This window comes from Gadus macrocephalus, chromosome 19 (assembly GCF_031168955.1).
Source record: "Gadus macrocephalus chromosome 19, ASM3116895v1".
NCBI classification, from domain to species: Eukaryota; Metazoa; Chordata; class Actinopteri; order Gadiformes; family Gadidae; genus Gadus; species Gadus macrocephalus.
The window spans coordinates 11,171,334-11,184,372 of NC_082400.1; the positions used below are offsets into that span (position 1 = coordinate 11,171,334).

The window sequence follows — 13,039 nt, forward strand, 5'->3', positions numbered from 1 at the left end:
CAGGTCTGTCTGCCAATGAGTGCGCATGTATAAGCATGTCGAGCAGCTGACTCGGGCTTCCGTAGCTCAGGATCACATGACTAGAGACCAGGAAGCAGCGGGCCGTGAGTCGCCAGTGTCGTGTCTGGAATACTTATAAGAACACCTCATTATTTTCTATCGAGCTGAGCTGTTTGGACAAGTGGAGGCGGCTGCACGACTTGACATTTGCAAGGGATAATGGCCTCTGTCGGACATTGTCTGCCGACTTTTCTAAACGGGCTTTTAATCTGCGTCACTTTGCTGAGCGGTCTGAGTGTCACTGCCAAGCCGAACCGAAAACCTAACATCGTTTTGATTCTCACCGACGACCTGGACATCGCTATTGGGGGTCTGGTGAGTAGACTGTGGTGGACGTTTCTGCAATGGATGTCTTGTTTGTTCATCATGAGCATCCATGTAGTATACAGACAACGGCATTGGGACAGCAGGACAGAGTCAGGCATCCTTACACTGGCTTTGTAGACACATGTTGTTATATGGATAGTGTATGTGCTTTGATTCATACACTTCCCTTTCTGAACACTTTAGTGAGTCAGGTGTTGGGAATTTGGCAACCATGCAACTAGCACAAATATGTGTTCATTCTACTTATAATCTCCTGATCACGGGGGTTTTCATCCTTGGTGTTGACATATTCAGACTTTGGTCGTTTGAACTTGTTTTCCTTGTTTAGTAGTACCGCTGTTGAATTATGTTTTAAAAAAGGGACTTGGACAAGAAAACAATATCAAGAGGAGGAATATAAACGTCATCATGTGTTTTGAAATTGAAATGATTAGGCATTAGCTGATGCTTATACAAAATGCTGTTTATGCTAATATGCATTTTCCGCAGTTCATTTCTGAAGTAATGCTGAAACTCCCTCGCTTTCAGACTCCACTAGCCAAGACTAAAAAGTTAATTGGAGATGCAGGGATCTCGTTCACGAATGCTGTAAGTAACCATCACTTTACGCTACTTAATTTTCCCATATTCACCAGAGTTTGTACCTTCCCAACTGTGTTCCTATTACTTTAATAAAGGTCATGACCCATAATCAGACAGTAAGAGACATACATTTATATTGTGAAATTTGTGCTGATAAAGACACAGTGAACCCAGAGTCAAGTCCAGGCTTGCTTTTGTGCTCAAGTGCATATTTAAACTTTGAGAAAAATAACTGTCCAGCCTAGTCATTACAAACACAATGTTATGAATGGAAGTTCTCCGTGCATGTGTGTGCACTTCGTGGTTTCATTTTAGTTCAGGATTGTGATAGGGGAACACCTAGTCACGACTGAGCTCTGCATGTAAAATAATCACATTTCAGAATATCTTTGGTTTAAGTGGAATTCAGTGTATGAACTGTGTAAACGACCAGGCAAAGGTTTCCTGAAAAACTCTGAAAGCCATCGTGGGTTATGGGTTGAACTGGCTACCCTGTTTTTGCACTTCAACATCCTTTTCCAATGTAAGGGTGCACTCACACTAGGCCATCTGGCCGTGGCCGTTGGCCGTTTTCACACCTAACGTGCTCAAATGGCCCCATTGTTCTCTGGCCTGCACTCACACTAGGCCATCTGGCCGTGGCCGTTGGCCGTCGCAACTTTGGCCTGGCCACGGTAGGCTCTTGTACATACGTCATCACGTCGTAAGTAACACGTCATCACCAAGCGTCCGCTGCATGGACCATAATAAAGTCTGCCGCAAGTCCGAGTTCTAACAACAATGGACAACAACACAGAGAACACAGTTCGCACTTTGCTGAGTCTGTTGCTTATTTGGATATATGTTTACCGTTTAATGGGAAAGAAGGCTCGTCGCCTTTATTATGTCCGTGGTCATCGCATGGACTATACATCATCCAGCTCAGGTTGTGTAGCCGTGCGTGTGCGCGTGTCGGCTCATTAGCATCTGTACCGTAGCGGCCCGTACCGTAGCAGCACACCTCTCCCGAGTGGCCAAATTGGCCTGGCCTGGCCAGACTGGCCACACTCCCACTGGCAGATTTGAGCACGGTTAGGTGTGAAAACTTAGTGTTTGTATTTGATTTGATGTCTTTTTTTCTTACCCTAACCATACCGTTTATCTGCGTCCAATCTCCCCACATCTTCACGGCCACCTCCACCAATAACATCCCCTCCACCACCCCCAGTTCGTGGCCAGCCCACTGTGCTGCCCAAGCCGGGCTAGCATACTGACGGGGAAGTACCCCCACAACCACCACGTCATCAACAACACGCTGGAGGGCAACTGCAGCAGCACGGCCTGGCAGAAGAGCCAGGAGCCCAACACCTTCCCAGCCCTGCTGCACAACCTGGGAGGATACCAGACCTTCTTTGCTGGGAAGTACCTCAACCAGGTAGGAGGGAAGGAGAGAGAGTGGATGGAAGCCTTGTTATCCGAGTTTTGACACTCACACGAACGGAGTATGTACTCCCGAGTTTTGCCTGCATGCAAATGTGGTAGTACGGTACATGATTTTCAGCAGACCAGAATAAACGCTAGGCTCTCTATTGTTGAGTCCTTCCTTCATCTGCAGGTTAGGAAGGGGGGGGGGGGTGTTACAATACTTGAATGAGAAAGAGGAATAGGGCAGGAGGAAATGGTGTGAAAAAGGGGAATTTTTAAAGGGGGGGCATTGTCGTTTATGGTGTAGAATTGGGGGTAGAGAGAGATTTGTTGGTGTGCCTAAGTATTACCTAATGCGTCATAAGTTGATTTCAGAAAACCCATCATTCAGTACCTTTTAACCGGTCTGATTGATATTTGCGTTAATTGTCACAAGATGAACTTACTATATGACCCCATGAACTGTGTCACTTCCTGAAAGCACTGTCAGGCCCTATGGAAAACCCCGTCAGGCCCTTGTGACTTGAGACCAGACTGACATTGGGAACTAGTTTTCTGATTGGCTAATAGTGTTCATTGGATGTGTGCGTGGGATGTTCGTAATTTTTGTGCATGTGACATGCATTAAAACATTGTAAACTATCTCACCAACAGTGCTTATAACTATTATAACCAGGCATCTCGTCAAATCAAGAAACGTAGTTGAAATAAGATTCAAACAAGGGGTGGGTGTGTGTGTGTGTGTGTGTGTGTGTGTGTGTGTGTGTGTGTGTGTGTGTGTGTGTGTGTGTGTGTGTGTGTGTGTGTGTGTGTGTGTGTGTGTGTGTGTGTGTGTGTGTGTGTGTGTGTGTGTGTGTGTGTGTAGTACGGCGACGCCAAGGCTGGTGGACTTGGCCATGTCCCGCTGGGATGGACCCAATGGTTTGGACTGGTAAGACTTTGACCACCACCCGCCCGTTTTGATCCTTAAAGGTTTCTAAAAACCCTTTTTATTGAAATAGTCCCTTTTTTAACATGGTGTCCAATGACTCGCCGTTGGCCAGGAGCGGAACTCCAAGTACTACAACTACACTCTGTCTGTGAACGGGAAGCCTGAGGTTCATGGAGCGGAATACAGCAAGGACTACCTGACCGATGTTCTGGTGCGTTATGATCATTACTCAACTGCCTTCTCAGTCTGCAGCCGTTCAGTCGTTCACTGCTCTGTGGCGGTCGTCATCATCAATGTATGTGACTCACGGTCATCATGGTGATCGTGATGACCCAGAAATACATTCCCACCACATGGTTTTTTTCAACTCTCTCCGACAAAAGCGCTTCCCTCTTCCACTTCCCCCCTCTCCCAGGCCAACGTGTCGCTGGACTTCCTGCGCTACAAGTCCAAGTACCAGCCCTTCTTCATGATGGTGTCCACCCCGGCCCCCCATTCCCCCTGGACGCCGGCCCCCCAGTACCAGGACACGTACAAGGACACCAAGGCCCCCAGGGACCCAAACTTCAACGTGCATGGGAAGGTGGGTCCTGGATTCGGGGGACGCTGGTTTGTTTTTACTTTGCTGCGGAACTGATGAGAACAAAGTCTGCGGCTGACGGGGAACTGAGAGGCGCCAAAAGACAAACCAAATGCCCCTTTTAAATACTATATATATTATGTAACCTTGCCTGCTCATTTCCTCAAAGTGTGTCTGTGTGCGACAACATTGTTTATATGTGCGTGCGTGATGTTCCTACCACAAATAATAGGAATAGCAGCAAACATCGCAAATCGATGTTATGAAGTATTTTAACGAACTCTATTACATCTCCTACTTCTGAAACGGGTCTGATTCTGGATACAAGAAGGAGGTTTCACTTTTTACTAGAGAACTCAAAGATGTCAACTCTTGAGTCACACTTCTATTCATTCAGAGGGGGAAAAAAATAGGTGTTAATGTCCTCAAGCCAAATGGGCTTTTCATTCGCTTCCTTGTTAACGCTAGACTTGCCACCTGGTTAACGTGCAAGATAACACTCCTGCCTAGCACGTTACAAAGGCAAGAGTGCTCAAAGCTAGAGTCGGTTCACAGGCGCTACACTCCCACTGCTCCTCGCTGGTCAGGAGGGGTCAAATGCAGAGAATGAATTTCGCCAGTGGATTATAAAGTGTGTTCTTCTCTTCTTCTAACTGTCAAAACCGTTCCACATTTAGCTATAAGTGTAGAAATCGAAAATGATGACGGCAGCTCTATCCTTCAGGTACCTTTTGGGTCGGATTATCCATATTGTTTATGTATAATCCTCCTCCAGGATAAACACTGGCTGATCAGACAGGCCAAGACCCCAATGAGCAACGCCTCCATCCAGTTCCTGGACAACGCCTTCAGAAGCCGGTATGACTTGCCCCCACCCCCCCCGACCTCTCACCGACATCCCTCTCCCCCACATGTACTCATCACATCCTCCGCCATGTCCTTGTATGGTGCTGTTTCTTAATCAACCATTCCTCTGTTCCTTCACTTCATTTCTTCTTCATTTCATTGTCTTCCATTGTTTTGGGGTTCTTCTACCCTAGCAGCGACCATTTATGTTGGTAATCCATCATCCAATTTGTGATTAGTGATCTAAATCCCCATGTATTGCCGGTGTATTTATTTTCCTTGGTGATGCACCGTGTCCTTCCGGCCTGCAGGTGGCGCACTCTGCTCTCGGTGGACGACCTGGTGGAGCGCTTGGTGCTCGCCCTAGAGGCCAGCAAGGAACTTGACAACACATACGTCTTCTTCACTTCCGACAACGGATACCACACCGGTATGCACACACACACACAGAGACTCTCAGGAAGGAAGAGGCCAGTAGTAAAAGGAAGTGTTTAAATATGATCTGTTGTCGTCAACTCGGGCATCTCCTTTTATGTTATGTAGTTCATTGTACTCGGGTCCATTGTGTTTGTGGTTCAAATGTAGATGAAAATGGGATACTCTGGGTCTCTCTCTCTCTCTCTTTCTCTTTCTCTTTCTCGCTCTCGCTCTCGCTCTCGCTCTCGCTCTCGCTCTCGCTCTCGCTCTCTCTCTCAGGCCAGTTCTCTCTACCTCTGGATAAGAGGCAGCTGTATGAGTTTGACATCAGGGTGCCTCTCATGGTCAGAGGGCCCAACATCAAGCCCAACCAAACCAGCAAGGTACCCTTTCACTTCATAAACACATTTTAGTTTTGTGTTGTTGTTTTTTTTGTCCTTGATTGACGGACTGATTGCGTTGCTGTGGTGTTCCCCAGCTGCTGGTGGCCAACGTGGACCTGGGTCCCACCATGTTGGACATCGCGGGCTACGACGTCAACAAGACCCAGATGGACGGCATGTCCTTCCTGCCTGTGTTGGTGAGCCGCCGCCGCCGCCGCCGGTCCCTTACTTTACTGTGGTTTCCATTTGGTTTGTTCCACAAATGTAAAAGGATCCCCAGAGGCTCGCGTTGTTGTTGATTACTATTCCTCAAATGCGATTAATAATTCAACGTGATAACACGCGTTGTGTAGTTCAACGACTACTTTGGTGCCGTTTTCTACACAGTTTAGATGGATTTAGATAGGGGGTCGGGGGGGTGAAAGGCCTAGGTCGATGTCATGAAGGGGTTTTGTAGACTGGGTAGCCCCGCCCATTCTGCCCGGCGATTTGAGTTCCCCTTGCAGAAGGGTCTGGAGAAGAGCAATACATTTCTTTCTGGTTTCGATACGTTTTTGCGGGAGCCAATCACCAAGCTGGCTTTCCCCCCTGGCGCGCTATTGGCTGGTTTAACACAAGGACGGCAGGGAAGCGGCGGCAAGCAGCCAATCGCGTACAGAGTCAGTTGAACTAGGCCCGTTGATCACGCCTCTTGTGCTGAAGAAAATGACAGTAGCTTCCCCTGACCAAGCTCAATCGTAGATTGAGCTTGGTCAGGGGAAGCTGCTGTCATTTTGTTGTGGCAATAGCCAGGCTAGGGGGTTTTGTCCTTTGGGCAAACACAGAGAATGAATTTCTCTGTGTTTTGTATGAATCTCTAACTTTAAACCAAAGTGCCCGTTCCTGTGAGGAGCACCTGATCAGGGCGGTCGGTAACCGGGTCGCCCGAAGAGGAGGTCCGTTTGGGCGCGGGGTCTCACCGTGTGTTTCGTCCCACCAGGAGGGCCGGGTGAACGCCAGCAGCTGGAGGACAGATGTGCTGGTGGAGTACGAGGGCGAGGGTCACAACGTCTCGGACCCCTCCTGCCCCCTGCTCGGACCGGGGGTCTCGGTAGGGAAACCACAACCGATGGATGGACCGAGAGGGGAGGGTGATGTGTTTTTAAGGGGGGAGAATTGGAATGACTGTTTTTGCGAACCGGCAGTTGGAGTAAACTCTGTCTTAAAGATATCTGCCAATAAGTTCCCATTCGTTTTCTGTCTGAGCACATAGTAGTTTGACTACAGCTGCACTTGCAACCAAGTAGTCCGTAGGGTCAGTCAATGCTAAAAAATAGGATATTTGTATATTAAGAATAATTTTCAAATGACAAGTTTGAAGAACTTGAAACGCAAAATATGCTATGCCTATTGAAAAGAGATCAAATCATGAAATCAACGTCATTTTTTTTACCTAGTTGACATAACATGGTTGATCATGGTGTTAAAATGTAGGCTTATGGATGCAGAACGCTCACCGAGGTCTGGTAGTTATTTTACATTGAGACCCACTGTGCCTTTGGAAGTCACCAAGATGTCTGCTCATCATTCTACGTCCCTCTTGTCCTCTAAATATCCCCCCCAGGAGTGTTTCCCCGACTGCGTGTGCGAGGACGCCTTCAACAACACCTACGCCTGCGTGCGCAGCGTCGCCCCCTCCACCAACCTCCAGTACTGCGAGTTTGACGATAACGAGGTACAACACCCAAAGATTGTAAAATGGCTTATAACGATGTCGATGACTCCACCACACACCTGGTGGTGACATTATGGCCCTTTTAGACATTGTTTTTTGTTTTTTTGTGCGTATTCCTAAACTTTGACCTTTGACCCTTTTGATCCAGGTGTTCGTGGAGGTGTACAACGTGACCGCCGACCCCTTCCAGCTGGCCAACATCGCCAAGACCATCGACCAGGAGGTCCTGGAGAAGATGAACCACCGCCTCATGATGCTGCAGTCCTGCTCCGGAGCCTCCTGCCGCACCCCTGGGGTGTACGACTCCAGGTGCGTTGCTGAGACCCTGAGAGATTCCTGTTGTCTGTTTACATTGATGTGGGTCCTTTACTCTGTTCACATGATATAATTGTACAGATCCTGTGTTGTGTTGAGGAAGGGATTTCTGTCCTGTCTCTGATAAGAGTGAGATGTACTGTATGCCTCTTTCTTTGTACTCCTATGAGCCAAATTAGTTGATTACTGTATTATTTATTATTGAAGCACATTTTTGATACTTGTGTATGGTGACACAAACGAATGAAATCAAACAATAACCATGTGTATTTCTATGTTTCTCCATGTAATTATTCTCTCCTCTCTCTCACTCTCTCCATGTCTCACTCTCTCTCCATGTCTCTCTCAATGTCTCTCTCACTCTCTCTCCATGTCTCTCTCACTCTCTCTCAATGTCTCTCTCCATGTCTCTCTCTCTCTCTCTCAGGTACCACTTCGATCCCAGCCACATGTTCGACAGCCACCGGACCCGGCTGAGCCTACTGCGACACGGGACCAAGTGAGCAGCGGGAGGCCTGCAGAGAGGATGATGAAGTAAACGGAAGAAGGGCTGGTGTGTGTGTGTGTGTGTGTGTGTGTGTGTGTGTGTGTGTGTGTGTGTGTGTGTGTGTGTGTGTGTGTGTGTGTGTGTGTGTGTGTGTGTGTGTGTGTGTGTGTGTGTGTGTGTGTGTGTGTGTGTGTGTGTGTGTGTCGTAGTTGATTCTTTCCAGCCTTTTCTCGATGTTGTTGCCTTATCTCTGGGAGTCTCCCAAAGTTTGATGATTGAATGAAGGAGACCCTGTTTAGTTGACAGGGTAAAATCGGAGGCCTTTTTTGAGTGGTTTCAATACCCAACACTGCCACTTTCAGTGGGGGGGGGGGCGCCCTTTCTCTTAAACAGACCTGCTGTGGTACAGAGGTCCTTAAGAACCCAGATCGTGGCTAGGTGCATGCACACTTGGAGACCTAAAGGGGTCCAAATCCCCAATTCTCTGACCTAGTGCTTCTCTTTGGTCACCTTCCTGCTCGTCGTCACCCTATCGTTCCTACACACACACCTCCTTAATGTGTTTCCTGCTGTCTGAACACCCTGGGATAAAACGGAAGTCAACTCTGCCTGCTACAGTATCAATCAAGAAAAACTCTTGACCCCATTGATCCATTCTTAGACTGTTTATTACGATTTAAAGCAAGTGAAATTGCAGAAGTCTATATATATTTTATTTTTCAACCATCTCCCACACTGCTTGGCATGCCTCCGTTGAGTGACCTCTGTTGCCTTCCACATGAGCCATGAAGTGACCCGACCAGGACTGCTGACCCTAAAGGTCAGAGGGCAGCCGCACCTTTTGACCCCTGAAGTAATCAAAAGCAAGAATTGTCACAATGTTTGGTGTGTCATCATGTCGGATGATGGTTGGTTATGATTCACCCAGTTTTGGTTGAATCAACAAACCATTTGTGAACCCCACCATGAAGATTAAGCAACCCACTGTAGACCCATGTGTCATCGTGAATCATTGTTGGTTCCTATTGGTTCATATGCGTGTTTGGAATGGGAGAATGATTTTTAACCTAAATTTAAATAAATGTTCCATTAGACGTTTAGAACATTTCATTGGTCTACTCAATAGAACGGAGAACTTGTGCACATACTGAAAATTGGGGCAAATATTGAGACACTGCTTGATGCTTGTTCAAGTAGTCTTTTATTTGCCATTCATAATTAATTATGTAACTGATAATTTGATAGCTTCCGACTACATTATTTCAATGAGGAAAATGACTTTAGTGTTACAATATTGTAGTCCAAGGGAACATATAACTGAAACTATAAATCAATGTCTTGCAACGCCAACACGACCAAATCATGGTTCCTTGCCTCCAGGTTTAGTTTCAAAAGTGAACGTGAGGAATGAACCAGTCAATGAATTAACTCAAAGAGGGAACCATTTTCGTGCTCTACTCATCACATGACAAGATGGTAATGATATCTCTGAACAATCTCTCGTATTGTGTGAACATAAGCTTTAGGTTGTACATGTCCTTTTGTCACTCAATTAGTTTTAATTGAAGTACTGATTACATTGTCCTTACCTTGCAGACTTGTTTACTGACACCAATTTATGGTTCTGATCTTTTGTGTAGCCAAAGAGTTTTTTTTAAATTCTGCAGTTTGTTGGACTGCCACTGTTGAAATTATTTTAATCTTTATTCCTGTTCATGTTGCAGATGATCATGTCTTTGCAAGTTTGAGTGTTGGCATATCTGGATAGTCTTACCAAACTAAATTATAATTTGTAGGAGACAGCTGTACTGAATCCAGACTTAACATAACGTTCTAATTAATGTATGCACTTGTTGTGGCACTTTTTTTTTCAAAGATGTTTAAATGTATTTTGTGGCTTTTTGTTGAAATAAAAGATTTTCATCTCACCCAGAAAATGTTATTTCATCTGTGCAAGGCAATTGAATGATGATCCAACAAGGTTTACCAGATTAGTTCTATTTCATCCTTACTGACCGCCAGAGGCGGTGCTTAAAGCACTGGATCACCTCGCGCATGCGCATTTCGAGTACCTAATACCAACATAGTCACCTGTGACCCCCACGTGACACCGGGAAGGCTATATCTTCCGGTGTCATTAGAGGATCGGTTCCTTACATCTTCTCGCTGCGCAGGTACCGTATTGAACCTTTGTTTGAGAAAGGAAGGAAGCTGTTACAACTGGCTACGTGCAGCCTCGTGACCAAGGTCGGAGCTGCGGGTAACCCGTCCTCCAGAGCCTCAGGAGGCCGGGGGGGTAGGCGCTAGGCCCTCGGGGCCGGTCGTCGGGAGTTTTTCCCATCAGCAGCTCAGTTACTGGGCTGCCTGTACTTCAGACCCTTGGGTGGTTTCCACCTTGACCCAAGGGTACGAGTTACAGTTCCGACGCCGGCCCCTAGCCTTCAGACGGGTCAAAATGACTGTCGTCAACGACCCGGCAGAGGCCTTAGCTCTGGACCAGGAGTTGTCCACCCTCCTGGCCAAAGGGGCAATCGAGCCAGTGGATCCTCTGCTGCACCCCAGAGGATTCTACTCTAGATACTTTCTCGTAAAAAAGAAAGATGGCCGATTTCGCCCAATTCTCGACCTGAGGGGACTCAACAGGTTCCTGAAGGTCCTGCCATTCCACATGCTCACCGCATCCGACACGCTGCGGGTGGTCGCAAGGGGAGAATGGTTCACCACGGTGGACCTAAGGGACGCATACTTCCACGTCCCAATTGCACCGCGCCATCAGCACTTCCTCCGGTTCGCCTTTCGCGGCCGGCACTTTCAATTCAGGGTACTTCCCTTTGGTCTCTCCCTCTCTCCGAGGGTATTCACCAGGGTGGTGGCGGCAGCTCTCGCACCCCTGCAGAAGCAGGGCACGAAGGTCCTGCCTTATTTGGACGACTGGCTGATCTGTGCACCTTCCCAGTCTCAGGCGGCCCGGGACACGGCTCGGCTGCTCTTGCACATGGCCCGGCTTGGCCTGACGGTGAACTTTGTGAAGAGTCGCCTGGACCCATCCCAACGGGTCGCATACCTGGGGATGGTCCTAGACTCGGACGCTATGATGGTCCTAGACACCTCAGCGTGTGACCGACATCCTCCTCCTGCCTCCCCCGCTTCGGGTATGGCAGGATGGTACCATTCATTCTTTGCCTGCAGCTCTTGGGCAAGCTGACGGCTGCCTCAGCTGTGGTGCCCCTCGGCTTGCTGTCTCTGCGCCCTATGCAGATGTGGCTGAACAGCCTCCACTTGGACCCCAAGTGGCACAGGCACCGAAAGGTCAGAGTGTCTCGGCAGTGCCTCTTCTCTCTGTCCCCATGGAGAAAGAGGTCGTATATGTCTGTGGGCGTACCCATGGGCACCATTCCATCCCGTCGGGAGCTGGTCACGACAGACGCCTGCCTATCGGGATGGGGCGCGGTTTGGCAGGGCAGTGGCCGGCCCAGAACCACGCTCACATCAATGTGCTAGAGCTCAGGGCGGTACAGCTAGCACTCAATCATTTTCTGCCTCATTTGAGAGGCAAGCATGTGCTGGTTCGATCCGACAACAGGTCAGCTGTTGCCCAGATCAACCACCAAGGGGGGACCCGGTCTTCACGGCTACTCCGGGTATCTCGGAACTTGTTGGCCTGGGCATATCCCCGCCTGGCCAGCGTGCGGGCGGTCTTCATACCGGGGCAACGGAACCAGGTCGCAGATTTTCTATCGCGGCAGAAGCCCCCACCGGGGGAGTGGCGGCTTCATCCGGAGGTGGTGGAGACGATGTGGGGTTTCTTTGGCAGGGCGGAGGTGGACCTCTTTGCATCAGAGGAATCCGCACATTGCCCCCTCTGGTTCTCCTGGACGGAGGTGACCGGCCCCCTCGGACAGGATGCCTTAGCTCACGACTGGCCACAGAGTCCTCTGTATGCCTTCCCACCGCTGCCCCTGATTCTCCCCACACTCCAGAGGGTGTTTCTGCGGGGCCACAGGTTACTTCTGGTGGCCCCCTACTGGCCAGGGAGACTCTGGTTTCCACTGCTGCAGCTCTCCATGGCGCCTCCCCTGCAGGAAGGACCTCCTTTCGCAGCTGGGGGGCCAGATTTGGCACCCAGATCCCCGTCGCCTCCAGCTCTGGGCCTGGCCGCTGCAGGGCCCGACTCACTGCTGAATGTTTGCACTGAGACCGTCAGGAATACTATTCTGAGTGCCAGGGCACCATCTACCAGAGCACAGTATGCCAACAGATGGAAGTTATTCTCTGACTGGTGTAGGGGTAAGACAGTAGACCCAGCACGTTGCTCCGTGGCCACCGTTCTGGAGTTTTTGCAGTCCCTCCTGGATGATGGTCGCTCTCATTCCACCTTGAGGGTCTATGTGGCTGCTATCTCTTCCCGACATGAGATGGTCGACGGAGCCACAATGGGTTGCCACAGGTTGGTGTCCCTCTTCCTTAGGGGGGCCCTGAGGCTGCGTCCCCCTAGGACTCTGAGGACTCCAGCTTGGGACCTGCCCCTGGTGCTGGAGGCCATGTCATCACCTCCTTTTGAGCCTCTGACCCAGATAGGGTTGAAGTGGCTGTCCATGAAGGTGGCTTTTCTGCTCGCCATTACCACTGCGAAGCGGGTCGGGGAGTTGCACGCCCTATCCGTGGCAGATACATGCCTGCGGTGGAACCCTGATGGCTCAGGTGTGGTTTTATGGCCCAATGTGGCGTTCCTGCCCAAGGTGCTTTCACGCACCTATTTTAACTCCCCATCTGAGGGGAATGAGTCCGAGATGCTGTGCCCGGTACGGGCGCTTAGGGCTTACATTGCTGCTACGGCCGGTATAGGGCAGTCCGAGCAACTGTTTGTGTGTCACGGTGGCCCTAACAGAGGTTCTGCCTTGTCTAAACAGAGGCTGTCCCACTGGGTCGTCGACACCATTAAACACGCCTATGTGGCCAGTGGCCGCCCCCCGCCATCCGGGTTGAGGTGCCA

At 49.3% G+C, this 13,039-nt stretch overlaps 1 protein-coding gene and 1 long non-coding RNA gene across 2 annotated transcripts; one reads left to right on the forward strand and one right to left on the reverse strand.

The window, feature by feature from the left end:
• The first annotated feature begins 69 nt into the window (after positions 1-69).
• Positions 70-9,974, forward strand: gnsa (glucosamine (N-acetyl)-6-sulfatase a). The gene is made up of 14 exons (XM_060038636.1): positions 70-375; positions 916-975; positions 2,177-2,383; positions 3,239-3,304; positions 3,417-3,515; positions 3,720-3,887; positions 4,660-4,742; positions 5,042-5,160; positions 5,427-5,530; positions 5,626-5,727; positions 6,510-6,620; positions 7,134-7,244; positions 7,393-7,553; positions 7,987-9,974. Exons 1-14 carry the CDS (start codon positions 220-222, stop codon positions 8,060-8,062), a joined length of 1,623 nt encoding a protein of 540 aa, XP_059894619.1. The 5' UTR covers positions 70-219; the 3' UTR covers positions 8,063-9,974.
• On the reverse strand, positions 7,599-7,987 carry LOC132447713 (uncharacterized). The gene is made up of 2 exons (XR_009523180.1): positions 7,887-7,987; positions 7,599-7,856 (listed from the first exon to the last, which is right to left on the reverse strand). It is a non-coding gene; the product is annotated as an uncharacterized LOC132447713 (long non-coding RNA).
• Positions 9,975-13,039: the final 3,065 nt, after the last annotated feature.

What these genes read in the sequence shown, in the direction of transcription:
- gnsa (XM_060038636.1), top strand. Translation starts at nt 220, where the DNA reads ATGGCCTCTGTCGGACATTGTCTGCCGACTTTTCTAAACGGGCTTTTA. An exon ending in GGACCCAATGGTTTGGACTG is followed by an intron (nt 3,305 to 3,416) that starts GTAAGACTTTGA and finishes GCCGTTGGCCAG; the next exon opens with GAGCGGAACTCCAAGTACTA. An exon ending in GACAACGCCTTCAGAAGCCG is followed by an intron (nt 4,743 to 5,041) that starts GTATGACTTGCC and finishes TCCGGCCTGCAG; the next exon opens with GTGGCGCACTCTGCTCTCGG.